Source organism: Eurypyga helias, unplaced genomic scaffold, assembly GCF_000690775.1.
Source record: "Eurypyga helias isolate BGI_N326 unplaced genomic scaffold, ASM69077v1 scaffold34820, whole genome shotgun sequence".
NCBI classification, from domain to species: domain Eukaryota; kingdom Metazoa; phylum Chordata; class Aves; order Eurypygiformes; family Eurypygidae; genus Eurypyga; species Eurypyga helias.
This window is the reverse complement of record NW_010228246.1, coordinates 255-28,044: the sequence shown is the minus strand read 5'-3', so window position 1 is coordinate 28,044 and position 27,790 is coordinate 255. Positions and strand designations below refer to the sequence as shown.

At 44.6% G+C, this 27,790-nt stretch overlaps 1 protein-coding gene across 1 annotated transcript; it reads left to right on the top strand.

The window, feature by feature from the left end:
• Positions 1 to 1,103: 1,103 nt before the first annotated feature.
• CCBE1 (collagen and calcium binding EGF domains 1) lies at positions 1,104 to 23,762 on the top strand (the record flags this gene model as incomplete). Its single annotated transcript, XM_010158846.1, has 9 exons — positions 1,104 to 1,156; positions 6,785 to 6,919; positions 7,655 to 7,792; positions 12,759 to 12,865; positions 18,444 to 18,564; positions 20,872 to 21,011; positions 21,104 to 21,139; positions 21,703 to 21,738; positions 23,529 to 23,762. Coding segments are annotated over 9 exons (1,000 nt in total), but the record flags the coding sequence as incomplete, so codon positions are not given.
• Between the last annotated feature and the right edge of the window lie 4,028 nt (positions 23,763 to 27,790).

The following is a 27,790-nucleotide window of genomic DNA, read 5'->3' as shown; positions in this document are numbered from 1 at the left end:
AAATTCAACATAATGATGATTTGTGATGGCTGAGTGTTGTCTAGGGGAGTGTTGTGTCATTGACTGCCATGGCTTTAGCACTCTTCTGCATCAGTTATTGAATTAAAGGATAAGACCAAATGGAAGGTTTCCCAGTTTTGCAGATATTTCAGCACGTCCACAAGGCATGAAAATCTGTGAATTTGTAAAATACAGGTTTGGAGGTTTTTTTCTCTCAGATTCATGTAGACTTGATAAAATAGTGCACAGAAGAGCAGTTTGCTTGTCTTAGGGCAGTTCTGGTAGCCACCACCATGGGACCCTCTGAAGGTCACCAAGCCCTTGCAGCAAGTAGCTCTGAGGGTGATACAGGACACAGCTGGTTGTAAAGGCTCCTCAGTGCTGTTGGGAGTTCCGGTGACTTGATGTGGTTTGCTGCCTTTCTAAGCAAAACAAGCAGATAGAGCTGAACACGGAAATGTCATTGCAAGCCGGTGTGTAAGAACTGTTAATTTCTCAGCACTCAGGCTTTGTTCATATCATAGGGGTGTACAAAATATCTCCGCCTATTGACTCTTCACTGCAGTTTTGTCCCCCGGCTGTATAAGATACTCCTCCTTGCTCCAGCTGAAATACTCAATGCATTTCACTTATCACCTTCCAGGTTTATTAAAAGATGAGAAATGACTGATGACATTTATCTTTTGTGTGCTCCTCACTGAGATTCAACCCTTCCTCCTGGTTTACACTGAAATGACGGATGTTTGAAAATGCTCTTCAGCGTACCATGAAAATTATGGCCTGAGTTGTGTATATGGACAGCATCAAGGTGTGCTGCATCCTTTCAGTGCCAGGGAGCAGGGATTTCAGGAACTACTTGTGATGTTGAGTGGGTCAGCAGCGGGCTACACAGCCCCAGGCTCCTCAGGCTGTCCTCTAAGATGCCTCATGGACTGAGTGGTGGGTTTCCACACTGCGTTCTTTAATCCCCAGCTGCAAAGCTCAGGATCCTCATCTTGTTTGGTTAATCACGTCCATGATTTACCCATGACTGTTTTTAAAGGCAGCACCAACCTTTAGAGAATATATTTATTTATTCATTTATTTATTTTATTGTTTTTCAGGAAAAAGTGCTGTAAGGGTTTTAAGTTTGTTCTTGGACAGTGCATCCCTGAAGGTATGTGATTTCACTGTTATTACTCCTCATGTCCCCATGAGTTTGGCTTTCCCTGCTTGACCTTTCTCCACACTGCCGGTTTGGAAGAGCACCCTGATACAACCACAGGCTCAGCAGTATCTCATGTGTCAGTGGGGAAACTGCTTCCAAAAAATTGGGAAAATAAAAAGATCAGCGTCTTCCAAAAGTTTTCATGCCAAGCCTTGATCCTGCCTTAAGTACACATGGCTGCACGGATCCTCTACCATGACCTCTCTGCAAACAGAGGAGCGCGTTCTGCTCTGGCTAGGTACACGGGAGCCCTCTGTGCACCCAGGAGCACGCCCTTCCTGGCTGATGGCTTTCACCATGCACCCCTTGGATATGGCACAGCCAATTTGGCTTGTAGGTCCATGGGGAATGGGTGACTTGTTGGGTTAGTCCTGCCTTTAGTTGCCCATTCCCCAAAGACATCAGTGAGGGGACAGCATCGCCAAACTGTCCCTCTGCCTCTCCTGGTCGTGAGCCTGGCTTGCTTGTCACCAAGGGCAGAGGAGACAGGGAGTTACTTGGGATAGTTCATGCAGTAGTGAAAAGGGAATGATCGCCACCTGGCAGAGGGCAGCTGCCCATACACTTTGCAAAGGCAGCACAGCATCACAGTGCTCAGAGGTCGCTGCAAGGAGATCTCATTTAGGAACAGGCTGAGCTCTGCCTGCCTTAACCTTTGGGAAGGCCCCTGTTGGGTCTACCCAGCCAATGGCTTCACTGAGCAGTAGCAATGTGACTCCTTCAGTTGCTCCCGCTGCTTTGCCTGATTCGGATAAAACTGGCTCTGAAGTTATAAGAGAAGGAAAACTGACAGGCAGAAGCAAACGTCCAGAGATAACTAGCCAATAAACCTTGTTTTCTCCAAGAAAGCAAGTTAAAAAGTTGGTTTATGGTAATACATCCCTCTGTTTGATGACATATGGAAAGCTTCGAGTTGACCTGAGAGTTATCCCAGCTTGGCATGGTGATGTTTTGAAAAGAAGAGGGACAAATTAACACACTAGAGACAGTCAGCCGGTTTTTGAGTTACAGTCTCTAGCCAACAGGAATTAAAACCCAAACTCTGATCCTGATGCTTTTGTCTTTTTTTTTTTTTTAATTTATATCTTCTTTGCTGCTGGCTGGAAATACTCGAACCCTGGTTGAAAAAAAAAAAAAAAAGGGAAAAAATCCCACATCTTCTCAAAACAGGAACTGTGCATTTGCTGCTTCCTTGGGAAGACGCGGCTCACTGTGCCAGCCTGAGAGCTGGAGAGCTGGGCAGGGTTTGAGTGAAATCGGTGGTCTCATCCCATGGTTTTGCAGTGAGTTTTGTCTCAGTGTGTGTGGCATGAGATGGCAGCTCCTGTGTGAGACAGACACTTGGAGGAGACAGTTGGGCTGTGTTGTACGAGGCTGTTGTGCGTGTAGAAGGCAGAAGCACTGAATCCTTTCAGGGTGGAGGGAAGCAGGACTCCACAGTCTGGCCTCCCACTTTCCTATGGGTTATAACAATTTTACACGCTGGTTACTCACTGAATATAATGGATACCGCAGGAGAAGTTATAAGAGAAAAATAAATAGAGAACCATGGCAATAAATTGTTTTAGGCTTCTAATTTTCATCTCCTGAGGGTTTAGGTGATTATGAAAACTGCTTTTATTATGTACCAGCTGACCTCATTTAATCCTGTCTATTAACTGCACCTCAGTAACCTGAGAGTTTCTACCACTAATTGAAATTCTCTGCTAGCTGTGGCTTCTCTCCCTTTGTATCTTCATTCCCCCCTGTTTAAATTGATCTATATTTTCCCTTGAACTTCAGAGGCCACAGGAATTGCTGTAACATCTGAGACGATCCTGGGCTGTTTGTATAGGGATGAGAAACAATTCAGTGAAGCACTCAGTTACTCTGTTACGAGACATCACTTGGCTCTTCACACATTGTTTTGGCATAATCTTGACAGAATAGATGTATGAAATGCATATCTCAACACAGGCACATAAATACATTACAGATGTGAGTTTATTAAAGCACATCTGCACCTTTTAATCCAGTACTGGCAAGTCAAAGCCATGAGAAGTAGTTTCAGCACTCTCTTCTGCATGATTTAGCAGTGGCTGCAGGGAAGAGCATTGGAAGAGGGATAGACCTTCCCTTGTCCACCCTGTTACAGCTGCCTTGGGAAAACAGCAATCTCCTTATTGAACAGATTTTATTTAAACAGGCTCGTTTCCCAAAGGCTCGTGTCTTTGTCCATGTTCATCTTCGGGTTTTGTCCTGTTATTTCTCATCTGCCCTTGAAAAGCAACATAAATCGGTGCAGTCCAGTATGAGTCCAGGCCTTCAGGTTCTGCATTTCACTTGCTTTGGACTCACCTTCTCTCTCTGGGTTTCAGCTGCAGGACCAGGGAGCAGTGATCCTCAGGAAACGTCAAGAGGATTTTTTCTTTGTGTGTCTGATTCCTCCCATAACATCTCCATCCACTCTACCTGCCAGCAAAGCAGGTCAAAAGAAGAGGTGCTCACCCTTTTTTCCTGAATGTTCCCATTCCTCTTTGCTTGGGAGACTCACAGCTCCAACCAGGTCCTGTCTCATGGAGTCACCAAGAGGAAAGCAGGGACAGATGTAGTCTGAAACAGCTTCTTTTGGAGAGCACCCTCCCTACCACTGTTTTGTTACCTGAGTTTCTTGGCTGCGCATTAATTCAGAGCAAAATACTCTATGACAGGCAAACACTGATCAGATCTGCTCTTTCCTCACTAATGCTATTTCAGAAATTTCCTTGATACAACTTTCCATGCTGCGCTGTCATTCCTGAGTTCACTGAAAAGTACCTAGAGGCATTTGTTACTCTGCTTTCGAGGGGTTTTTTTGTATTTTCCTAAAGTCTAGAACAGCCTGATCCTCATTGTGTGGATTTGATACGCCCTCAAACCACATTTCTTAGACTGGGCTGGCAGACAGGAGGCTTAAACGTGGCAGCGTGCATGCATCCTCGGTTCTGCAGAGCACACGGAGGTGGTGCCACAGCTTTTGCCCCATTTCATTCCAGTTGTGAGAACTGTTCCTGGGGCAGTGGTGCTACCTCGGACCAAAGCCCCAGGGGCGCACAGCTCCCTGACGTGGGACTTGCTCGCAGCCATGGTGTGATTTGGGTTGACTGTGTGGGAGCCTCTAGGAGGGAGATATCCACCTCATGGACTCTTCCCTAGCTTTGCACGAAGGCAAATGAAGCAGTGGTCTTGATGGAGCTCTGCTAAGGTGAATGCAAAAAATGTATTTAAAGAGTAGCTGTGTGAAGTATGATAAAAGAGAGAAGATTAAGAACTGGGGTTGTTTAGTCTAGAGAAAAGGAGGCTAAGGGAAGATGTGATAACAGTTTTTAAGTATGTGAAAACTTTCTGCAAGAGGGGAAGTAAACTGTTCTTCATGGTCAAGAAGAAGAGGACAAACAATACTTGTCTTAAATGTCTGTAAGGGGAGTTTGGATTAGAGATGAGTAAAATGCTTCATCTGTGAAGATATTTAATCTTGGGCATAGACTTCATGGTGGTGGGACATCTCCATCCCCCAGGGATTTCTAAGTACAGGTTAAATTAATGTCTATTAGAAAGGTTTACACATAGCTAATCCTACTTGTGATGGAAGATGGTCCCTTCCAGCACTGCTTTTTAAGATGTTATTAGGCGACATCTATCTATTCAGGGAAGCTCCGGGAGGACAGAGCTTGTTTTGTCTCTGCTCTAAACAGGCTGAACATGGCATAGGCCAAATCCAGCATCTGGATTTGGGCACGCTGGCTAAGGAGCAGGCATGTTCATCTCAGCCCCGGGTAGCCTGGTGTGTTCTCTGTCTGATTTAATTTCAGTGAGGAATGAGAATTGGAACCACGCCCAGTAAAAACACCGCTAATGTTTTGTATGTGGGGCTATTTAGTGGAGCCAAATGTAACGGGAGTTGACAGCTACAGCATCCCCTAAAAAGCCCAAACTACCCCCCAGGCTGACCGTCTCTGCAGGCAAGGACCGTGTTTGTCTTCTATGCTTGTACAAGGCTCTGCGCTGTTTGACCCTGGCTCTTTCTGGGAGTCCTGGCACTGCCGTTTGCTGCCACAGCACTGCGGGCAGACTGCAAGAGTTAAAATCAACACACTTGTGGATTAAAAAGGAAAGAAATGATGCCTGCTATTCAAAAAGTGACAAGCACAACGGAGGAAATTCTTGGCACCACTACAGTAATATTTTTTGGTCTAAGGGGCTCTGGTTTGACATACGGCAGCTTGTGAAGTCTCATTTGGTGCTTTTCTGTACGCTGGCACGCTGTCACTTTCATCCCCAATGCTACACATGGCTCTATATATTCCCTACAGCAAATGTGGTTTCACTTGCTTCACCATCTATTAGTTCATGTTAATCATTTGGAAAAACCTTCGTACCCAGAGATGTCTGCTAGTCGTTAGTGTGAGTCAATAATGAGTTTGGGTTTTAATTATTTTATAGTGTTTATATGGAAACACAGTACATTGCTGGGAACTCAGTTGGAGCAATTAGGTTTGGTTTAGATGTATTTGGTCTGAAGCAAGGACAGGCTATTTCTGCTGCGGCCCCCAGGACCCAAGTTGCTGGCGGATCAAAGTGACAACCACATGGTCCTGTGGGAAGGATGATGTTCCTCTGAAACCGTCACCAAATCTGCCACTTGCTTTGGCATAAGACCCAACCTTTTGCAGGGTTTGCCTGAGCTGCTTTGGAGACCAAACTCTGCTTCAGTGTCTGTCTTCTCCTGGCAAACCTTCCCCACGGGGCTGCGAAGCCCTTGCACCCACAGCTGGGGGCTGCCTGTTACCCCCCAGCCCTGCTACCAGCTGATGCCAGGGGCTGAATGCAGCCCCGGGCAAGGCAGGGAAGTGGGCAGACCCTGTTTTGCCCCATTGTCCATTCCCTGGGCTTCAGCTCTGGTGCTACATGGCAGTGAAACCAGAAACAGATTCGCTCTCCTTCTGGTTTCAAACGGGGACTTCAGTCTTTTGGGATTTCACTGACAAGCCCAGCCTGCAATTTACCATGCCCTAATCTGCACATTGCTATTATTAAGAGTGATGGTGGTTTTGTAACAATGTGTTCTTTGCTAGGAGGGTTATAACTGGCTTTGAATGGTTCTGTGCGATTTTAATTAACTTCTCCTTATGGTACACTTTCTGCCCAGACTTGGCAGTTAACCTTGCCACATTTCACAGCATTCTGCATAGAAAACATTGCTATCAGCATTTAAAAATTTGTGGAGGGGAAAAAAACCAACAAAAATCTTTTAGGTAATTTAATATTTCTGTGAGAAAAATTCTTAAGTTCTGCAAACTGGGAAAGTGCCCCTTGCTTAAAATCCAACTTTAGGAAATAGTCTAAGTACTGTGAGGCTGTGAGTAGCAATTACAGTTTTACAATCTCACTTTAATTCTTTGCTTATGTCTCATGAATGTTTGATTTCTATGTTCCTTCCATCCTCAAAACCAGTGTAACTTGACTTCATTACTTAGCGGAGAGGTGAAATATTTGCTGTCATAGTATCATCCAGCTACTGCCATTGGTATTTTCCTAACCGTGTTTTTCTCTCTCTAGACTATGATGTCTGTGCCGAAGCTCCCTGTGAACAGCAGTGCACCGATAACTTCGGACGAGTCTTATGCACTTGCTACCCTGGGTACCGCTATGATCGGGAGAGGCACAGGAACAGGGAGAAGCCGTACTGCCTGGGTGGGTAGAAGCACGTGCTGAGCTCACCTCTGGTTAATGATGCATCCTGCTCCCTCAGTTCTTTTAAGAGTCAGTTTAGATCTGAAACCTTTCTTATCCTTGTTACTATTACAGAAGTAGTGTGGGTTTTAACTATGTTAAGGATTGTTTCCCAGAAGTAAGAGATCTAAATCCCCTGAAATCATTAGGAGGTAGTACTCAAAACAAGACTTCTGCATCCAAACACTTTGAAGTGTTGGGCTGATGTAATTTTCCCTTTATTAATTCCACCTGCAGGTTTTGAGACATATTTGGGGTTTTGGCCTGAGACGAGGGACATGATTGTAACAGTAACCCTCAAAGCACTATGACTGGGCCTAATTACGAAAATGAATTCTCAGAGTTTGTTTCAGATGGCCAGTATCTAATTCAGGACTGATCATTTGCATGTGGTCCTTGTGTGGCTAGTCCTGTCCTGCACTGCCTGGTTTGCTGTGCCAGAGAGCAAAGGTTTGCAGGATCGAGCTTTGCTTTGTGAGCTTTTCAGTGCAAATAAATAGTCAAGTGATGTTCACTGATAAAATGACAGGGGTGTTAGTACCAATAGTGCAGTTTGCACAGCTCAAAGCAGCGGCAGTGCTGCAATTACTCACTTAACCACAAAAATCTCCTGATACCTTTAAAGGAAGTCTTTTATTGTACTTGAGGTCTGAAACTTACGGCTTTAGGACATTGTGCACCCTTGCTCCTCTCCAGATATCGACGAGTGTGCCGCGAGCAATGGAACGCTGTGCTCTCAGATCTGTGTCAACACCGTGGGCAGCTACAGGTGCGAGTGCCACGAAGGCTATACGCGGGAGGAGGACGGCAAGACGTGCACCAAAGGAGATAAAGGTATATGCCGGTGCGGACTTAAAGGTCCTGGACCACAGGGACGTCTAAAAGGTTGAGCTGTCCTAAAGAGGAACTGCTGCCTATGTTACACTTGGAGCTGGGGGTCTGAGGCTGGGATGTCACCGACATCCTGGGAGAGCCAGGGTGGTTGACTGGGCACCCGAGCGCAGTCCTGCCGCACGCTCTCCTCCTCCATGGTTTATGAGCTGCGCACACAGCAGTAAGTCAGTAGTCACATCTATAAACGAAGACTGCGAGTACATTGAAGGATTGAAAGCGTCTCCCCACGGAGAGGCAGAACGGTGAAACTTGCTGTTACTGCCTCGGTTAGACCATTTCTGCTGGATCCAACAGCTAAAAGCCACATTTTGCTTCCATACCAACCTGGATTATATCTAGTTTGCAGTCCAGAGCTCAGGAGACATAGGAACAAAAATTTCCAGATGCTGACCCTTTTGAGCCTTCATTAACTTCATCTGCTAATTAAATTAATTTCAGTGAGTTTAATTTGTATTTACATGCCGACACCCGAGAATAACAAATGGCGCTGGGTTGGGTGGTTGGTGCCTCGGGGCACTCAGAGACTCAAAAAAGGTGTGCCTGGGAATTCCACATACCTTTCAAGCACTGCTTAAATCGATGGCTAAATTATGCTGAGTAACACCGAATCCTGCTGACCTGCAATTAGTCCGTGTGTCTCGTGACTGCGTGAGACACTTTTCTGGTTTTATGAAAGTAATATGGGACGGGAAAGAGGTAAAAGTGAGGGCTTGTTCTGGCTTTTCTCCGTTGGTTTCAAAGTGTACATGTGTGCTGTGTATAAATGATTTTAAAGTTTTTGACCTCCTCCTAGTTATTAAATCACAGCGTTTAGAGTACTGCAGATTACATACTGATATGACAATTTAAAAAGAAAGGAGGAAGGGGAAAAACCTGTGCTCTGGGGAAAAAAACCCAACCTTTTGATGAATGGTGACTTACCATAGATTCATCAGTTAATGCCTGAACACATGTATCATTGGGTGCTCCAAATACCACTGGATGGCCAGAGCAATTTATAATTTTGATTTTCCTCTGAAAATGTGTAACTGGAGCCACTCCATGAGCTTTAATTGTTCATTGTAGTTTAAAAATGTTTTTATTCCTTATAAGCGTGGTGGGGTCATAAAGGAAAGGGGTATAACCTATATAATCCCCATGCCAATAGGTATTTTAGTTAACTCTTTCTCTGGCTAGTTCAGATTTCCTGACAGGGTAATACCCAAAGCATTCAGGATAACCAATCATTCAAAATATTCAAGGCTGTGGAAATAATTCTAATATTTTAAAAACACCAATTTTACACTGACTGTACACGGCACATCAAAGTGTCAGTTCCAGTAATTAATCTGGAATTAACTAGCCACCATCTCTCAAGACATTCCCCACATTAGCTGCATGAAGCAGCACTTTCTGCTCCATCACCCCGCCATACTCCGAGTTAACGTTACTAATTGCCAGACCTCTGGTGCAAATGCAAGAGGAGCTATTTCACAGGGCTTGTGTCTGCAACTCATCCCAAAGAAAATGAAGTTTTTCAGCAGCCAAGGGCTGCAGCAACTCACCACCCCGTGGTCAGACCCAGCTCTGCCCACAGGAGAGCTCACCGTCCACACTGGAACTGCTTCCTAATAAACAGATTATTTGCCTTTCGTGGTAGCTGGATCACTTAAACTTTATTTTATAACTTAGCATGAGAGACATGAAAACACATGTATCCCTCTCCAGCTCTAACCACGTTGCATGTTTCCCAGGAGATACTATTCACGTTTTCATTATGCCACGCCTCAAGGCTGCAATCCAGGCACTTTTTTTTGGCTCTGTAAGCGGGCTTGACTGGGAGCTTTGGGTTTGTTAGTGGGCACAAGAATAGGGAGCATTTTTCCTGCATCCTCAGTCATGTTTCATTTGTCGGAGACAATACAGCTACTCGCGCAGAAGTAGGCAAATGAAACCATCTCAGCAGGCAGAGCTCAGATAATACAACACAGATGATCAACTCAACAGCCTCCATGCGAAGACCGCCCGTGGCACAGCTCCCCACAGAGCTCTCCCCCGTCAGTATCTCCTTCCCTTCCAGCATCAGCAAGACAGAGTCTTTGAGCGCATTCAAAGAAAACACATCGCTCCCCCGAGCAGATCTCTTATCGATAGGCAACACGGGGCTCACCGGTGTCTCGCCAAGATGAAAAGACCCCCGTCAGGACAGCAACGTCACATGTGAGCGAGGCTTTGTGTTTTGGAAAACCTTCATAAAATGGGGCTTGTTTAAGCCTTCTCTGAAATAATTTTAGTTTCCTGGTGTAGGTCTGTGCAATGGAAAGAACTGACCCTGGTAGGTGACGTATGTTCCTGCACCGCACGTGGGTGGCTCCATCTAATTTCTTCCTACCACCTCTGTCCTGTCCGAGATGACTCTGGGCTTTGTCCGTTCTTTATTCTGGCTTTAGTTGTAGTTTGGTCCTGATACAGGATCAGATGGGGGTAGAGCGAATGTTTGATGGATGACTCCTTCCCTGGGCAAATCATCACCTCTGTCTGGTATGAGTTAGGGGGATTCCACCTCTCTCCTGGGACACAGCTCACGCTCGCCTATATGACGCTGCTGGACTTCTTCCCCTGACAAGTCAATCCAACTGGATTTGCAGAAATCTCACTGGTATGATATTTCCCAAACATTAGCTGACCCCCCCGACATTTATCTCCATGTATTGTTACAGACCTGTTTTATCTATACTTGTCAGCCCCCTGTGCCACATCCTTCTGGAAGATAAACTGGATTTTACAATGCAACACGAGGCCAAATTCACCACTCCTTAATCTGCATGTAATTCCACTGATTCTAGTGGGATTGCATTAGGTTTCAAAAAGCAGAGGCCCTGGCAGTTTCTCCCTATGACTGCATGTTGCTTTCAGCATCATTTCTCAACACAGTATGAGGGAATCATATGGTAAAATAGCTACTAAAAGAAATTTTGGTTAAGTACCAGACCTAAACTTATTGGAGTTTAGGAAAAAAAGGGCATGTTTTCTAATAGGTCTATATATGTGCATCTGTAAATCCTACACAGGTCCAAAAATGGGCATGTCAAAACAGTGATTTCTGTAAAGGAACCTGAAAAATTGGAGACAGTGGAAGAATTCCATGAGGGAGCCACAACACTGACTTGCAGTCAAGAGAAAGAGAAAGTTACCTTATAGAAATATCAAGAAGTGTCTTGATGACAGCATAGCAATTCCTTGTTAAGGGGAAAAAATCCAAAACCTAGATGGTGCAAGTTCTTTAATCTGTCAGAGAAAGGGCTTATGGGCAAAGAGGTTTTAGGAGGAGTGAGGAGCAGTGAGGAAGGAAACCAGCAGATGCTGTGTATCCAGGTATCTTCACACAGATGCTGGAGTCCCCCTGGAAGGCATTGTGGCCAAATAGCCTTGGAGCCAGCATAGCAGCGGTTTGGTGAAGTTTATTATATTTTATGTGGAGTTCATCAGGAAACCCCAAGAATTAGCTTGGACTGCAGCTGTGGGAGCAGGCAGCTGATGGTGGGAGGAAAAGCCCCAAGCCTTTGCCTCCTAATGTTCTGATCTTCTGATGTATGCTAACACACCTTAATGCTGCTGGTCATTCCAGCATCTTGCCTTTACAGCCCTCTCCTACCTGACTGGGAGATAAGAGAAATAATAAATCTTTGTCTTCTAAAAGCAAGCATACCTGACGTGGCGTTATATCCCATGGACTAAGTGTACCGAAAACCAGGTTGTGCGCCGGTGGTCCACAGGTGACCATCTGATGATGCAATATTCCTTACTGGACCCTGCAAACATTTAAAGTCAAGTCCAATACTAAATCTTTAGTATTGGAAACTTCTGTTTCTGTTTAAAGTGATGCAGATATTTTCAAAATCAATACATGGCTCTGACAATATGAAGGACGTGGAAGCACGTGTCCAAGTGAGAAGTGTAACACAATAGCTGAGCGCACTGTAGTTGATCCTTTTTGAAGATTTTGAAAGTTTGCTGGCTTTAACCAGGAGCACCTGCCGAATTTTTCCATTATGGGACAATCTCTGAAAGGTCAATGTTCAAACATGCCCAGTTACCCTTCCAGGTAACATCGTACAAGGCCACACATCATATGCAGAGCCTCAAAACACTTGATGCTTCTCAACAGCTCGACATGGAAGGAAAAAAGCTCACCTAGAGTTTTGCAGTATGTGTCACCCTGTGTTTTGGGAACCACATCTCTCTTTAAATGGACATCTGTTAAAAGAGTGCTTGTTTGTTTGTGATGCAGAAATGCTTCACTGTGTTTGGGACTGGGAAAAGGACAAAAATAACATTTGCGATATCTCTTACAGTTTGAATTGTTTAATGGATTCTTGAAAAGATCCCACTCATGCGTAGTATCAACAGGTGTGACCCTTTCTCTTGCGTGGATTTAAATCCCTGTCATTAATCTCAATCCGCATCTCCGCTCAGCCTGATTTCATCGCATGGAGGAATAACCGGTGATGACAAAGAGCAGTTTGTGCAAAGTGAATTAAACAACCGTATTGTGAGGGGTTTTACTGTAATTTATAGCATATGAAAATATGCCCTTCAGGGGACTGTAAATCAGTTCAGATCTATAGGGTTAGTCTGCCCAACACACAAAGACAAAAGAAGGGGTGTAAACTTTTTCAGGTATTAAAAAAAAAGAAGTTCTTTGGGGACTGTTAACTGGAAACAGCTGCTTTAAAAATGAGCTCAGAGCTGTCCCTGCAAATTTTCTCAGCCTTACACAGAATTTCACAGTCAAAGCATTAATAATGGCAAGGTTCTGTCTTCTTTTCATAGTCTGGAAACGTAACAACCTTCGAGTTGCTTTTGCAATCACTATCTGAATATCTCTGCTTTCGATCTTTATTCATTGGAAACTGCTTTCTTTCAGCTGCACTTCCTGAGAAGTCTGAAATTGTGGCAAAATCAGGGACATGCTGTGCCTCTTGTAAGGAATTCCATCAAATAAAGCAGACGGTTTTACAACTGAAGCAAAAGGTATGAACATTGATCAGTCGTGTCTTTACCAAACCTGCCTGTGTTATGACAACTGAGGTTAAATTTGTGTTGGAGCTGTTGTTGCCATATGGTTCTTGTGTCCACAGAGATGATGGCAACATATCTTAAAATCATCTAGGAATGGCATCTCCTCTTTATGCTCCTGTATGGCTTGTAAGCAGATTGCTGACCACACTCGTGGAGCTGTGTTACCAAGCTCGTGGTAGAGTCCGGCGAACATCCATCCCAGTCCGAGCCCAGGTTTCTTGGCAATCACCGCTGGCCTCAGCGTTCATTCATTCCGAATGCACAGGATTTTGGACTTGATCCACTCTTAGTGTATGCAAGCGTGAGACATTCTGCAGATGCAGCAATGTGGGAGAACACGATTTTGCATTAACAGGGTGCTGATACAAGATTCTTGCCAAATAGCAGGTGTGTGGCTGAACAAAAACATCACTAGCGGATACATTAGCTTTGATTTTTTTAAAACAGAAATTCCCCTCAGCCCCAACCTTTTTTGTTTTCAACTGTGTCCTTACAAGTAGAAATAATGCACTTAAAAACTTCCTCTGGCCTTTAATTTTAATTTCTTCTATACGCGGCCTCCTTTTTTGCTTGGGGGGGGATTGAAATAACCCAGAGACCTAGCCCAGGATTTGGTGACCAAAGTGCAGGGGTGCAGGTGTAATGTCTTTCCTGGTGACGCTTCCTTCAAACATTGTGGTTCTCTGAAGTAGAAATGTTCTGCAGGAATATTCTCAGGAATATTCATGGAATATTATCTCAGGAATAATTACATGTTGACAGGCTGTAATTATTTCACCCAGTGTGCTCATTTAATTCCATTGTGTCAAAACACAACTTGGTATAGTCACTTGTTGCCTTTAATGCAATTCATACAATGGAATTTGTATCAGGAAAAAGACATCTGCTTCACTAAAACGAAACACAGTGAGGTTTGAGATACTCTTTATGACAGAAATCTCATAACGTCATGTTTTCCTTCTGAATCAATATGAAGATAAATGTGGAAGCGACAGAATTCCATGTGTGATGGAAATGGTGTTTTCCAGACAAACAATAGCAAACAGGTTCAAAAAGGATCTGTGCTTTTGAGCAGCTGTTTGTCTAGCCTCAGTCTGTGATGCTGAGCAGGCCCCATGATCCCCAGGGAGGGGTTTGGGGTCACACTGTTGGCCAAGTCATTTGCTGCAAGAATTGGTGACAACCAATGGCTTCAATTAATGGAAAATTGTCTGTGTCTTAACTGCCATTGTTTATGTGCCTGTGTTCAAAATTCACTCCTGAAAAACTAACACCTCTGATACCTGTCGCTGTGGGCACTTGTTCAGAAGCCATCCTGATAGCCAAGTCCTGTCATGATCCATAGTCTAAATTTCCCCCAAGTATATTCCTAGTGGGACTTGATCCATTTGGCATCCTCAGAGGGAGCCCACTGGGTTGTGCCTCACACAAACAGAGCTGGAAGAGATGGTCCCCTGATACCCTCAGCATTTTTTATCCCACAGAGAGGAGAGCTTTTGTCCATGCTGAGGAGAGAGCTGGCCTTGTGCTGCTTCTCTGCAGAGGGACACAGGAACCTTCGTGCTTCACCAGCTGCTCCCCATGGCCAAGTTCTTCTGGGGAGTACGTCTCTCAATATCTGCAGTCAAAGTTGTTCCATTTTGCCCATAAAAATTCATTTCTGTCTGCCAGAGAGGCCGTTTATGGGAATGAGTCAGTTTTGTGGTTAAGGCTTTCAGATTTTATGGACTTCATGCAAAATTATGTTTAGCCTGTGGAGGATCCAATCCAGAAGACCCTAGGACTGGGAATTGGGGTTTACTTTTGGAAGTGGGAGGTGTGGTTTTATGTCTTCTTAGGAAAGGACAAGGTGAACTCAAGTCCTGCTACCCCTAGTGATGGCACTAATACCTTTTTAGAGGATTGCAAGATCTAGGACAGAGTAGTTCTAGGTTCAGGAACAGAAAGTCAGCCCACATGGTAATTCAGTGGGATGCACTGTCACGATATCCTAGGGGGCTGTGAGCAGTCCTAGGTTGATCTCCAACCTTGCCGGAAGGAGGAAAAGTGGAAAGCTGGAAAACTAGACAAAAGATATCTGACACACTGCCAACAATTTAAAAAAAATCAAGTGAGCAGTTCAGCACTTGGAGTTGGAGCATTACTAGATCCCAATGCACAGATTTGTTTAAACATCTTAATCAGAAAACCGTGTTCCACATCAATCCTGTCAAGCACTGTCAAAGTCATCTAAACCACAGATCTCCTAGAAACCACCCAAAACTCCAGATGTAGCATGCAACACTGTATATTGGGAGTCTTGTTTCTAGTACTGTCTTTCTTTAAAAGTCACTCTCACTAATATTTGCACGCACATGAAAAAAGAAATATTTTCCAAGGGCCATTATTATTTGGAGCTGTCGGTAGAGAAAGCCAAAGTCACTCTGGACCAGGATCCTGGTTCAGTTAAAAGGTGAAATAGAAATTAGGCCAGTGCGTATAGCCAATCCTTAAGAGGATGGGAGTCAACATGAAAAACACATGGTTTGGCCCCGGTGTATGTTACAACCATTTTCTGGCCAAAAGAGATCAAGGAGCAGTGAGATAGACCAGAGCCTGGGTATTTTGGCACTCCTCGAGTATGCTTCGGCTGACTCAGTGGGGAGCATGTGTAGCTGCATTCACAGCAGCTATGTGGGGTTTTTTTTAACTTACTAAGTTGTTAAAACAGCCTTGCTGGCAGGAACAAGGCAGTGTTTAAGCAATAGAAAAGAATACACTTCCAAATCCTCTTCATGAGGTCTTCACCACTAAACGCACCTTTCTACTCCAGCCTGGCCATTTGCAATACAACCTGAAGAGTACTCAGGGCAGGGACTATAGGCTAAGTGATGTCTGTTTATCAGCTGGGATAGCAACCGATCCCCAGAATAGGATCTGGTCAGAAATGTAAGTACAAACTCTAAAGAGGACATCAATTCATGTGTCACTCAACTGTGGCCACCCATAAGAAGAAACAATAGAAACACTGATGACACTGGAAGTATTCTCCGCAGAACTGCCCCAAAAATATAATGCTCTCGAGGGGTCACAGGATTTAACTCTGTGTCTTGGTTTTGGCATGGCAGCGTGAGCGCTGCAGAGCCCTTGGTTGGTGTGTGCCACGTGATGGAAGTTTGGCAGCATGATGGTTCTTGCAAGCTTCCATCTGTATCCAGCCAGGACCCTGCTCTGGACAACGTGGATGAACCTCCAGGACACAAAACTTTGCAGTGGCCAGTGGTTCTCCTCGTGCTGGTCCCTGGCCAATGTGTCTATGAGAACCCCCAGCTACTGATCTTCCCTCTTCAGGCCCAGGTGTAAGGGGCTGTGACCCATGGAGTAGTCCTTTATCTCCAGCAGTCCCACACTTCGGTCTGTGCTGCAGTGGCTGGGATGTTGGCTGAGAAATCTGCAGGGTCACAGGTAAACAAAGATGATGTTTTTGTTGGAAAACCAAAGATGACAGCCCACCCCAGAGCAGTAGGCCTGCTGGATCCCCATTTTCCGAGTGAAATTCGGAAGATTCGTAGGAGTAAGCACAAAAGAAACACCCTGTGGGGTTTCTGTGAAGTGCTGACCTCATCCAGCCACTGATTTGCGTGGGGATGGAGTGAATATACCAAATTCTTTTAAGACTTATGTCACTTAATTTGCCTTTAGTGCAGTCATATTGTCTTTGGAACAGCAACGCTCTCCAAAACCTGAGTCACAAATGGCCAATAAATCCTTGTATTCCTGTCATCACACTTTGAATTCCAGCCTGAAAAATTCAGACTGGTGTTTCAGAAATGTCACCAGCAATTGTCTCAGCATTTGTAACTTTTTTTTTTTCCTCACATCTGCCTCCTTCAGAACTGTCCCGTTCACCCAACCCCAAACTGCAAGCAGCACTAGCTGCCCTTAGAATGCATTCCTTAACTAACAACTTGTTTGCCACAAGAAATTAGCCCGGTTGTACTATGTGCTGCAAATGCATAGCATTATTTTTTTTCTGTGCTTTACAAACATTTGGTTTGCACAAAGGGCGGGACGGTGTATATCAAATAATTACAGAAACAAGTAGGAGTCTTGGGAACAGTCCAGTGCAGGGAATTCCAAATAGCTGATTAAAATCATTGTCAGATAGCAGGAGTCATCATGTACTTTATTTAATGCAGCTCTCCCACACAAATATTGCAGGATCAAACATCAGATTATCTGGAGAGCCAAATTCATTCAGGGCAGCAACAAAGCTGACACAGTGGTAGATCTGCCCTGGTATTGCTGAAATGTCTCTTCAGCTCTGTTTGGCAGAGTAAAATTCTCCAGCTCCACATGCAGCCGCTCACCACTAAAAAACTTGTCTGCAGATTAGCCTCCTGTCCTGTCATCTCCCCTCAGATGGAGAGATAAGCATTTGCAGAATATTTCTAAACATGTTTAATTATAATTCAATCTGGGAAGCTTGTTTAATGGATAATTAAACATCTGATGTAACGGATAATGGCATTTTAAACCAACAGTGTGCAATTACTGTTACATTCTCACTTACTTCAGCTGTGTGTCTCTGTGCAGAGCAGCTCCAGACATCTGCTGGGTTAAATAGTATGGTTACAGGGCCAGATCCACAACGGATTTGTGGCTCACATTGTGGCTCACATTGAAACCTATGAAAAGTTAGTGCAGCAATTGAGAACTTAAATATCTGAGCAAACGTTGCCTCAAGAAAGGTTAGTAAATGAATAGGGGAAAAATCAAATCATGAAAAGACATTTCCTGAGAAGATCCAAGCAGTTATGAGACTTAATTTTTGACAACTTGTTGCTGTATATCTCCTGAATCTCTCTTACCTTTCATTTGGATTGACTTGCAGTACTTCTGTGGTGACTTGAAATGTGAACAGCCTCACAGGAAGCATCAGGGTGCTGGTGCCAGGGAAAGGGAAGTACCAGAATGAATAACTGCCTTTAAAACCAAATGGTGCCCTGAAGTGTGGATCATCTCTAGGATCCCCTACCCAGATATGACGCTCCACAAACACAGCCCTCATGTGGAAGACAGAGGACTGTACCATTTCTGTAAAACCTGACTTGTCTCCATGGGTCACCCAAAATATCCTGTGGAAAGGCACTGTAGGTTGTTACTCTCCATGACCATGTTTTCTCATCAGATTTCTGCAAGGTTGTCAGTCAGGAAGATGTACAGGTGAGAGAGTAAGAGTCCCTGGGCATCCTTCCAGCTGGTTCCAACTACCTGTAAGAGTTCCCATTGCAGGGTCAGGGACCCATCTTACCTTGGGACCACAAAATATGGCAGTAGCTTCAAGAAATCTTTGTGTTCATACTTGAAAAAAATCAAGTTGGCCAGCTTAGGAGTAACTGCTGTCATAGGGTTCAACACAGTCACTTTTTTTTTCTGATGATTTCAGTGAAATATTTAAACATGCTGTTTGTCCACATCAAAGCTTAACCAAGAATGTAATTTATTCCGCTGAACGCTGAAGAGCTTACGGTGATTTTTGGTTTTGCAGGTTGCTTTGCTACCAAATAACGCTGCTGATCTTAGCAAGCAAATCACTGGTGAAAAAGTGCTTGCATCTAATGCATATATCCCTGGCCCCCCAGGCCAGCCTGGCCAGCAAGGCCCTCCAGGTAAGATACAGACCAGAGGGATCTGAATGTGCAGTAGTGCCATGAACAAAAATTATAACCCTCAATCTTTCAGTGTGATAGGATTTCACGTTTCCTATTTTGATTGTTACTATTATATTTGTGTTGTGCTAAATTTAAAAAGAAAAACTTTCTGGTCATTATGGTCAGCCTCTGCCAACTGTCTAACATCATCCATTTTGTCTTAGTCTCCATGTGTTTCTTGGCGTGCAGGCGGTGCTTGTTCCATTACATGTTAAATCTCTCCCACACCCTGGGATATCTCACCTGCTTCCGTTGTCATTTCCTGTATTTTAACTCTGTCTTAAAACATTCTCCATTTAATTTCAGGAATACCTATTGCTTTAGCTCACTGTAATTACTAGGGCAAAAAATGTGCTTTCAGTTTAAGGAGGTTTGTGCCAACTGTTTTATTTTTCCTCATCTGGTTTTGCAAGGATTCCTTTGTTCGTTTTATGTGTGGAATTCAAAGGAATCTGAGAAGAAAGCAAAATTCCACTCACACCTTCTATGTTAAGGTAGAGGTTGAAGTAATGAGAAAAGCAGAGAGTTCCTAAAGCTCTAACTTAAGCCAGACACCTTGCAACCTGCAGCCAGTGAGCTGAGAATTTTGCTAATTCTGTTGAATGCAGATATAATTTTGGCTTAGCCATAAATCCAAGGAATTTTAGCACTGGGCTGGGTTTCAGTAAGATCCTTACAGAGGACTAGCAGATATTCCTTACGAGGTTTGATTTACTCCTTACCGAACCGACCCCACAACCATCATTTATCCCTGCTTTCGCAGTCTTGCTATGTTTCTTGAGTCTTTACCTCATTTTCTTGGAGGATGTGTGTCTCCAGCCTGCATCATATCATAAGCACCAGGACAGCGTGGTTAGAGCTCTGTGCCAGGCTGAGCTGTGCGTAGGCTGCCTTGCCTCAAGCGTAGGGTTGACCCCGCGCGCCTTCCACATGGTTTCCCCATGGCTGAGCTGTCCAAGGTCCTGCAGAGCTGCCTGTTCCGCTCCAAACCCACCCCTGTCCACCCCTCCTCAGCAACGCTGCGGCTGGGTCTGCAGGAGTTCGAGAGGTTCATCTCTCAACTTGATTTTACTCCTTCTGAAAACCCTAACTGTAAATACCCTGTCCTGCTGAGCCCTTTTTACTCTCAGCCTTTCATTTCATGTCTTTCACACGTATGAAGAACAGTGCCTTTCCCCCTAGTTATGAAGCAATTCAGCTAGTGACACTTTAATAGTCTTTAATGTGTGCAACTGTTGTTTCAGTTGACTGATTTTCTGTTTTGCTTTTTACAATGTTTCTCTTGAGCTGAACATATGCTTTGTTGCCTATGTGCTTCCTAAAAAATACCATTCACTGCTGAACTAGCAGAAGCTGAAAAAGATAGAAAGCAAAATCATGGAATCATGGAATGGTTTGGGTTGGAATGGGCCCTAAAGACGATCCAGTTCCAACCCCCCTGCCATGGGCAGGGACACCTTCCACTAGGTCAGGCTGCTCAAAGCCTCATCCAGCCTGGCCTTGAACACTTCCAGGGATGGGGCATCCACAGCTTCTCTGGGCAACCTGTTCCAGTGCCTCACCACCCTCTCTGGGAAGAACTTCTTCCTGATATCCAATCTAAACCTCCCCACTTTCCATTTAAACCTGTTACCCCTTGTCCTGTCACTACAAGGCCTTGTAAAAAGTCCCCTCCTAGCTTTCTTCTAGGCCCCCTTCAGGTACTGGAAGGTGCTATAAGGTCTCCCTGGAGCTTTCTCTTCTCGAGGCTGAACAAGCCCAGTATGGAAGAACAGAGCCTTTTTGGCCCCTATAACATTGGCTACTGCACTGGGCAAAAGAGATGTGCAACCCACCCCTGAAAAGGGCTTGTTTCTGGGCCAGTCGTGTAGATGCCATCGAATCAACATTCCCATGAGTTTTCTGAGGATTTCTTTTTATGAGGTGTTTCTCAGATGTGACTTGTTCTTTTCTTCTTTGTGTGCAAATGAGGCATTTCTACTTTTATTTTCATTCCTAGTCTGTGTACCTAACCACCTGGCAGTGGCAGTCTTGGCTTCTTTGTATACACAAGGTTTAAATGTTTTGAGAAGATCTCTCGTAGCCACTGTGACTAGGAGTAATGTTGTCTCAGATGACCGCTGTCTTGGTTGTGTTGTTGTGGATTTGGGTGTGTTAAGGCAACCAGCTCACTGAGTGATTCAAAAAATGGTCATCCTCACAGCTTTACCTGAAGAAGTGTCTGGAAGGCTTTCCCTGGCAGGTAACCTTTGCTGTTGATTGCAGGGGCTCCAGGACCAAAAGGGAGTCAAGGAGTTCCTGGGTCACCTGGACCTCCTGGACAGCCAGGCCCTCGTGGATCAATGGGACCTATGGGCCCATCTCCAGACATATCACATATTAAGCAGGGCAGGCGGGGCCCCGTGGTCAGTATTCTCACCTCCCATCATGAATTGTGTAATTGATCCTAGCTCCATAACCTCTCACCTCCTCGTGAACACTCTCTTTTCTCTTGCAGGGCCCACCAGGAGCCCCGGGGAGAGATGGGAGCAAGGTGAGGGGAGCTACTGTTTTCCGTAACATGGGCACATGCACATATGAGGGCCAGGCTTGCTGGAGAGACCCTCCACACGCTTGCAGTCACTCTCTTCTACCACCTCATTTCCTTTGCTCATCTGAAAATGTCATGTCTTCCTATCCCTTTTTGTCTTCCTTCTGCTATTTTGTGTTTGCTATTCCTGAAGTCTTACAAATAGCCCTGCCAGGCTCTCTGTCAAGTGGCCTCCTTTCCTTTCTCTGCAGCTCTTCTGGCTTTTCCATGAAGAAATGTTGATGCTTTAGCCCACTCCATTACGCTGCTCTTGTGTGAATTGCTGGTGTTAACTGCTTTGCGTGTTACTGTCCAGGAGAAATTTCAGAAGTACCCAACTCTGCTCCCACTAGAATCAGCGGCAATTTCTTTGCCTTCCTCCTTCGCTTTCTTTTCTTGTCCCAAGCAAGTGTAAACTGATGATTCTTGATCTGGGGACAGTAAGTAAGGGAGTCTGCAGAGGCAGACTGTGATTCTTTTAGCTTCCTTTAGTCACAGCAAACTAACTGAGGTGGTACTGATTACAGGGGGAGCGAGGCGCACCAGGACCAAAGGGGATACCTGTAAGTATTGCTCGTGGGAAGAATTTCCACAACAGAGTGATGTTGACTACTAACAACAGGTCAGCCAAAAGGAAAAAAAAACCCTTTCCTGGGTCAAGACCACAGTGAAAGATACATTACATGCACAGAGGATGTTATTGGAAAGAAAGTAATTACCTTTTTTCATCCAAGTGTTTCTGCCTACACACCTTGTCCCTTGCCGAGCGTGACACCGAAGGCAGGAAGTACACCTCTGCCCTACCACAGCAGTGGGACAGCCTCAGAAGGCAGTAGCATGAAGTCTCATGCAGACTGCTCATTAGTACAGTTCAGCACTGCTCCTAATGGGAGTTGGATACCTGGAAACTTTTAAAATCCTGCCCCTCATCTCTTTCTAGCATTTGGGAAGCTATACGCTTTGATCAAATCATCAGGAGAAAGATGAGTATTTACAATCTGTTTTCAGGTGAAATTCTTTAAATATTTATTTATTTTTAACTGAGTGTGTTTACAAAAACATTTTTAAAGTGTTTTCTCATTGGTGGAATGGATTTTTAAGAATGTGTCAGTAGGTGTGTCCTTAGTATTAAACAGTCTGCTTTACTGTGTGAAATCAGCTGAAAAGAAATTATAGAATCACAGAATCATAAATAGTTTGGATTAGAAGGGACCTTACAGACCATCCAGTTCCAACCCCCCTGCCATGGGCAGGGACACCTTCCACTACAGCCGGTTGCTCGAAGTCCAACCCAGCCTGGCCTTGAACACTTCCAGGGATGGGGCATCCACAGCTTCTCTGGGCAACCTGTTCAGTGCCTCACCACCCTCTCCGGGAAGAATTTCTTCCTGACATCCAATCTAAATCTCCCTGATTTCAGTTTAAACCCATTACCCCTTGTCCTATCACTACAGACCCTTATAAAAACTCCCCCCCCCAGCTTCCTTGTAGCCCCTTCGGGCACTGGAAGGTGCTATAAGGTCTCCCTGGAGCCTTCTCTTCTCCAGGCTGAACACCCCCAACTCTCCCAGCCTGTCCCCATAGCAGAGGGGCTCCAGCCCTCGGAGTATCTTTGTGGCATCCTCTGGACTTGCTCCAGCCGGTCAAGTCCAGAGGCCCATCACGGTCTTCTAAAATCAGGTGAAAGCAGATGGATACTCTCTGCACTGTAATAACCATTATATTAGTAAGTGATGGACAGCAGCAGGGTTACCATATGGAAAATTCCAAATATCAGCATTCTTGAAGGGGGAAAAAATAAATACTGATTAATTAGTAAATCTGAAAATATTATTCATTAATAAGAAGGAACACAGGAAACAAAGATGTGTCTCCTGTATTCCCAAGAGGTGTTAAGATACTCCTAGGAGGCAGACATAGCGAAGGGATTGTTAAGTAACAAAAGGGCTGAGCATCTTGTACGTGTAAGCTCTGTCTGCAGAAATGTTTGTCTTCTTTTGAAAATTGTTTCCTGAGCAGGTGGATTCAAAAAGAGACTGTTAGCATTTGGCAGGTGATACGAAGCAGCATTTTACTGAGTTACTTGAGTTACATGAGGAACTATCTCAACCAAATCTGGTCAGGCACTGGAACAAGCTGCCCAGGGAAGCGGTGGAGTCACCATCCCTAGAGGTGTTCATGGCATGTGTAGACGTGGCGCTTGAGAACATGGTCTAGTGGGTAGGGTGGTGTTGGGTTGGTGGTCGGACTGGATGATCTTATAGGTCTTTTCCAACCTTCATGATTCTGTGATTGTGTGAAAATTGTAAGGGTGAGGTGGATTATTATTCATGACCATGCCTTGTGACTGCAGGGCCCACCAGGTTCATTTGATTTCCTGTTGCTGATGATGGCAGACATCAGGAACGACATCGCTGAGCTGCAAGAGAGGGTGTTTGGACACAGGACTCATTCATCAACAGAGGAGTTTCCATTACCTCAGGAATTTACAAACTATCATGACACAGTAGATTTTGGATCTGGAGAAGACTACAAACCACGGGCAGCACCCAGAGACTCCAGGATACGGAAAGCAGCCCATCCTTAGCTACGCCTGCTGAAAAATAGAGCCCCTTTAGAGCTGTTCAATATTAAAATGCACTGACAATGTGAAATATATATATATATTATTTCCCAGTTTTCTCTCTGCTTTTCCCCAATCATGCTGCCCATACTGTAGCTTTCCTGGTTCACAGTAGCCTCCTTGCAGTAAATCCATGCTGCCAAGCCTGACGTGCGTCATACCTCCTATCAAGAAGACCTTCTTAGTACGTAACACGATTAAGGCATGCTCATGGCGCAGACCACAGCATTTCATCTGCCTACCTTGCATTCTGGGTCCAAATGACCCAGTACACAGATTTTGGCGGGGGGAGCTGACCATCATCGCTGAGTGACATCAATAACAAAAACAGTCCACAGTGACTTTATACGTGTAAACGTATTATACCGCCGAACTCAAGTCTCCAGCTGCTGTCCCAGGCTTAGGAGAGTGTGAAAAGTGGATCCCTGTTTCACAGCAGAGGCCAGCTGTAAGTGAAATGTTTTCTTCTATCAATGCTGCAGCGTGGCAAAAAAAGATTAAAAAAAAAAAAACCAAACCACCATGAAGAAGCACTGATACAGGGGCGCTGCTTGTTGATCCGGAAATTATTTGGTCTTGTGTTACTAGAGTATCATTCAAAGAGCGTCAGAGAGATGTATTTGTCCTAAACTAACATCACTTTTCCATTACCATTCTCCCACTGCTCAGTGTGAAGGCCAGTTCCCTCCCTCAACAGATTCATGCTGGATACATTATACAAAAATGAACAAGAGAATTGGGGATATATAAAGCAGGAAAACCAAGCATAAATGAATCCAATCAGCTTACCGGCAAGCACAAAATCAATCCCAGCCTTCCAGAAAGAGTTGGACTCTGACCTCCTGTAGGTGCATGCCTTCCTCGGTGAAATGCTCAAGTCCAAGAGAGAAGAGAGAGCCCTCACGTTTGCAAAGAGCTTCCACCCGTTGGTTCTTCTGCTGCGTGAGAGCAACCTAGACGGCATTCTCGGAACTGGAACACGGAGTTGCGGTGCATGTGGCTGGGTATGTGAGGAGTATGAGTAGGTGCAGGCGTGCGCATGACAAAACAGGTCAGCTGGTACGAGGATGGCTCGGGTGAGGTACTGCACAGGGGATCCTACGCTCGTGAAGGGGGATGAAAGGGCGTGCCCTTTTTTTACACTGGAAAATTGGATGCACAAGTTAGACCATACCTCATGGATGATGTGTGTTACCATTTCTTTTGGATTACCCCAGCTGCTGAGGACTTTGCCATGCTTAGAAGATAAAGGAGTATATTAAGCACAAAGCTTCAATGTTGTATCTGTGTAGCTGCTACTTCTACAGTATGTTTAGTGCTGGGTCACGTCCACCTGAGGAACGCAAAGAAACACTTCTTGTTTTGCAATGTTTTTCAGGGCTTGCATGTTGGAATAGAATAAATACAGGTAAAAAATATAAGCAGGCCCTTTTCAGATAACCCATAGAGGTTTGAATTCCCTTCCATATTCTCTGGGCCAAAGGATGGTTGGTGTAAACCCTGCACCACTGGTACAGGTCATGTTGTATAAACGGCTGGCTGGCTGGAGCTTTCATGTATTATCTTAAGATAATGTTCATTCCTGTAACAGTTTCCCAACTCCTTGCTATCACTTTGCCACAGGCACGGGCATTAGCTTGAAGAACATCAACATTCTGTATTCCTCTTTGCGTTATATGTGCATATCGATATTGACAAAGCAATGGCTATGTCACTGGGATAGCTTAGAAAAAAGGTAGTACTCTCACCCCGTGGCCTTCGGGCTTCTCCTCTGGGATGAGCTCTCCCAGCAGCCCCAGATCTGAGTAGTCTTGTGAACCAGGTAATAAGGAAATCAGTGGGATTTGGAGAAGGAACTTGTGGCCAAAAGAGGCATTTTCTTGGAATCACAGCATCACAGAGTGGTTTGGGTTGCAAGGGACTTTACAGACCATCCAGTTCCAACCCCCCTGCCATGGGCAGGGACACCTTCCACTAGACCAGGCTGCTCAAAGCCTCATCCAGCCTGGCCTTGAACACTTCCAGGGATGGGGCATCCACAGCTCCTCTGGGCAGCAAGCCCAGAGTTCTTATACACTGCAGGCTGGAAAACACCCCTGAAGACAGCATGAACTGAGACATTTATGTCTTATTAATTCCAAGCAGGCAACTAGGTATAACTAACATCCTTCATGAATATGTAACTTTGAGTAAATTTGTTGCCTGTCAAATATTTTATTTGTAACTCTTGGAAACAATGTACCCCTTGCACGTATTTGCCGCCACACCCCTCCACCTGCTGGATCAGGTTGATTCCCACTATTGAATCAGTAGATGCAGTTTTTCTGACCAACAGATACTTAATAATGAGTTAGACCAGTCACTGCCTACACACCATCTAAATCTCATCGCCCGCTGCCCACAAGACGTGTTCTAAAAAAGGCACTTTTTTTTAGTTCTGAGCTCTGCTTTTCCAAATATAGACAAATATCAGATGAGAAGTGCCTGCAGTTTGACCATCAAATTCAGGGGTAGGTGACAACTGCCCTGCTGTGCCCAAGTACCCGGGGAAGGGAAATTCCGAGACTGGACCAGAAAGGAAGATAAAATACCTGCCTCACTGCCAGTACAGAAAGGTGTCCCACCAACTCACGAGTGCGGCACGTGTTTACGTGCCTCTCTGAATGGAAACCTCCACAACTTCCCTTTCTGGAGTCTGCACTGTTGGTTTCCACAGCCCAGAGCTGGGTTTTCCCGCAGCTGTGCTTACTCCATGAAAAAGGAGAAGGAAAGTGGTCCTAGGGCTTGTCCTTGTGCCTCACCCTCCTCTTCCCAGGCTCCCTGCCCCAAAGGTGTTGGCTGAGTCCCAGCAGCAAGGAAGAGGCTTGGTGATGAAGACAAGTCCACTCCAGGAGGCACAGGAATTCCTCCAGCAGGGAGGGCACAGCAGGCTGGTAAGGTCCTGCCTTCTGTCCGCGTCCTGCCCAGATCTTTGGAAAGGCCTCTCTCACATTATTTCTGCTGAACTGCGTGATGGCCTTCCTAACACACCGTATGAGAAGCGCTTCATTTAGGTTTCTGGATAAACTCACACAGACATTCAGAGAGAAAAGTGGCATTTTTTTCAGCATACCCCAAGTTTTATAAAGCCAGACCAGAGGAATCATTCCCAACTTTAAGCTTGGTTATGAGGGAGCCAGGGAAGTCATTACCTTGCAAATTATTTATTACTCTGCGGCCCCAAAACCAACAACCCCCGAAGAATCCAAAGCAAGAATGTAGAACCATCTAGGCTCATGCACGCGACAACTTTGTTTCATATAAATACTATGTATAATTTTATTAGAAAGAAATATTATTTTGATGTTAAGACATCGGGTTATAAGCAGAAGGATAATAAAGAGTTTGTTATTTTATTAATATTAGAAATATATTTAATGGAAACATTTGCAAGAGTGTGTAGTGACGGCAAAATGCTGATTGTTAATGGGTTTAACAAAATCGTAAGCCTTGGAAAACGTTTTCTTTCAACGCTGTGCCACATACGTACAGGATTAGCCTTTCTTGCAAAGCTGGAATACTGACATAGAGGAATTCCTATGTAGTCAGGCTAAACTGGGAAAAGGAGAGGAAAATGGATAGTAAATGGAATTAAGGTAATCCCTGGAGTTATTTTTGGTATCACAGCTTGAATAACCTTCTTCCTGAAGTATTTCAAAGTTAATACGTAAAGCCCCAGAAAAGCAACAGAAGACGGAGGTTGGGTCCAAGAATTTGTTAATTTCACATTAAAATCCGTATGTTTGTTTCTATTACACATTCCAGTAACTATACTGTTCACTTTATTTATATAAGTATATGAAATACTAAAATGTGTATAAAATGATTGTGATTTTATGCTGTATTCATAATAACAAAGATATTTTTTATTACCCTGTTGGTAGCTGCTTCTGTCACACGCCCTTTCTCGGAAATACGGAAACGTTGGCTGGAAGAGACAGGTAGCAGGAAAC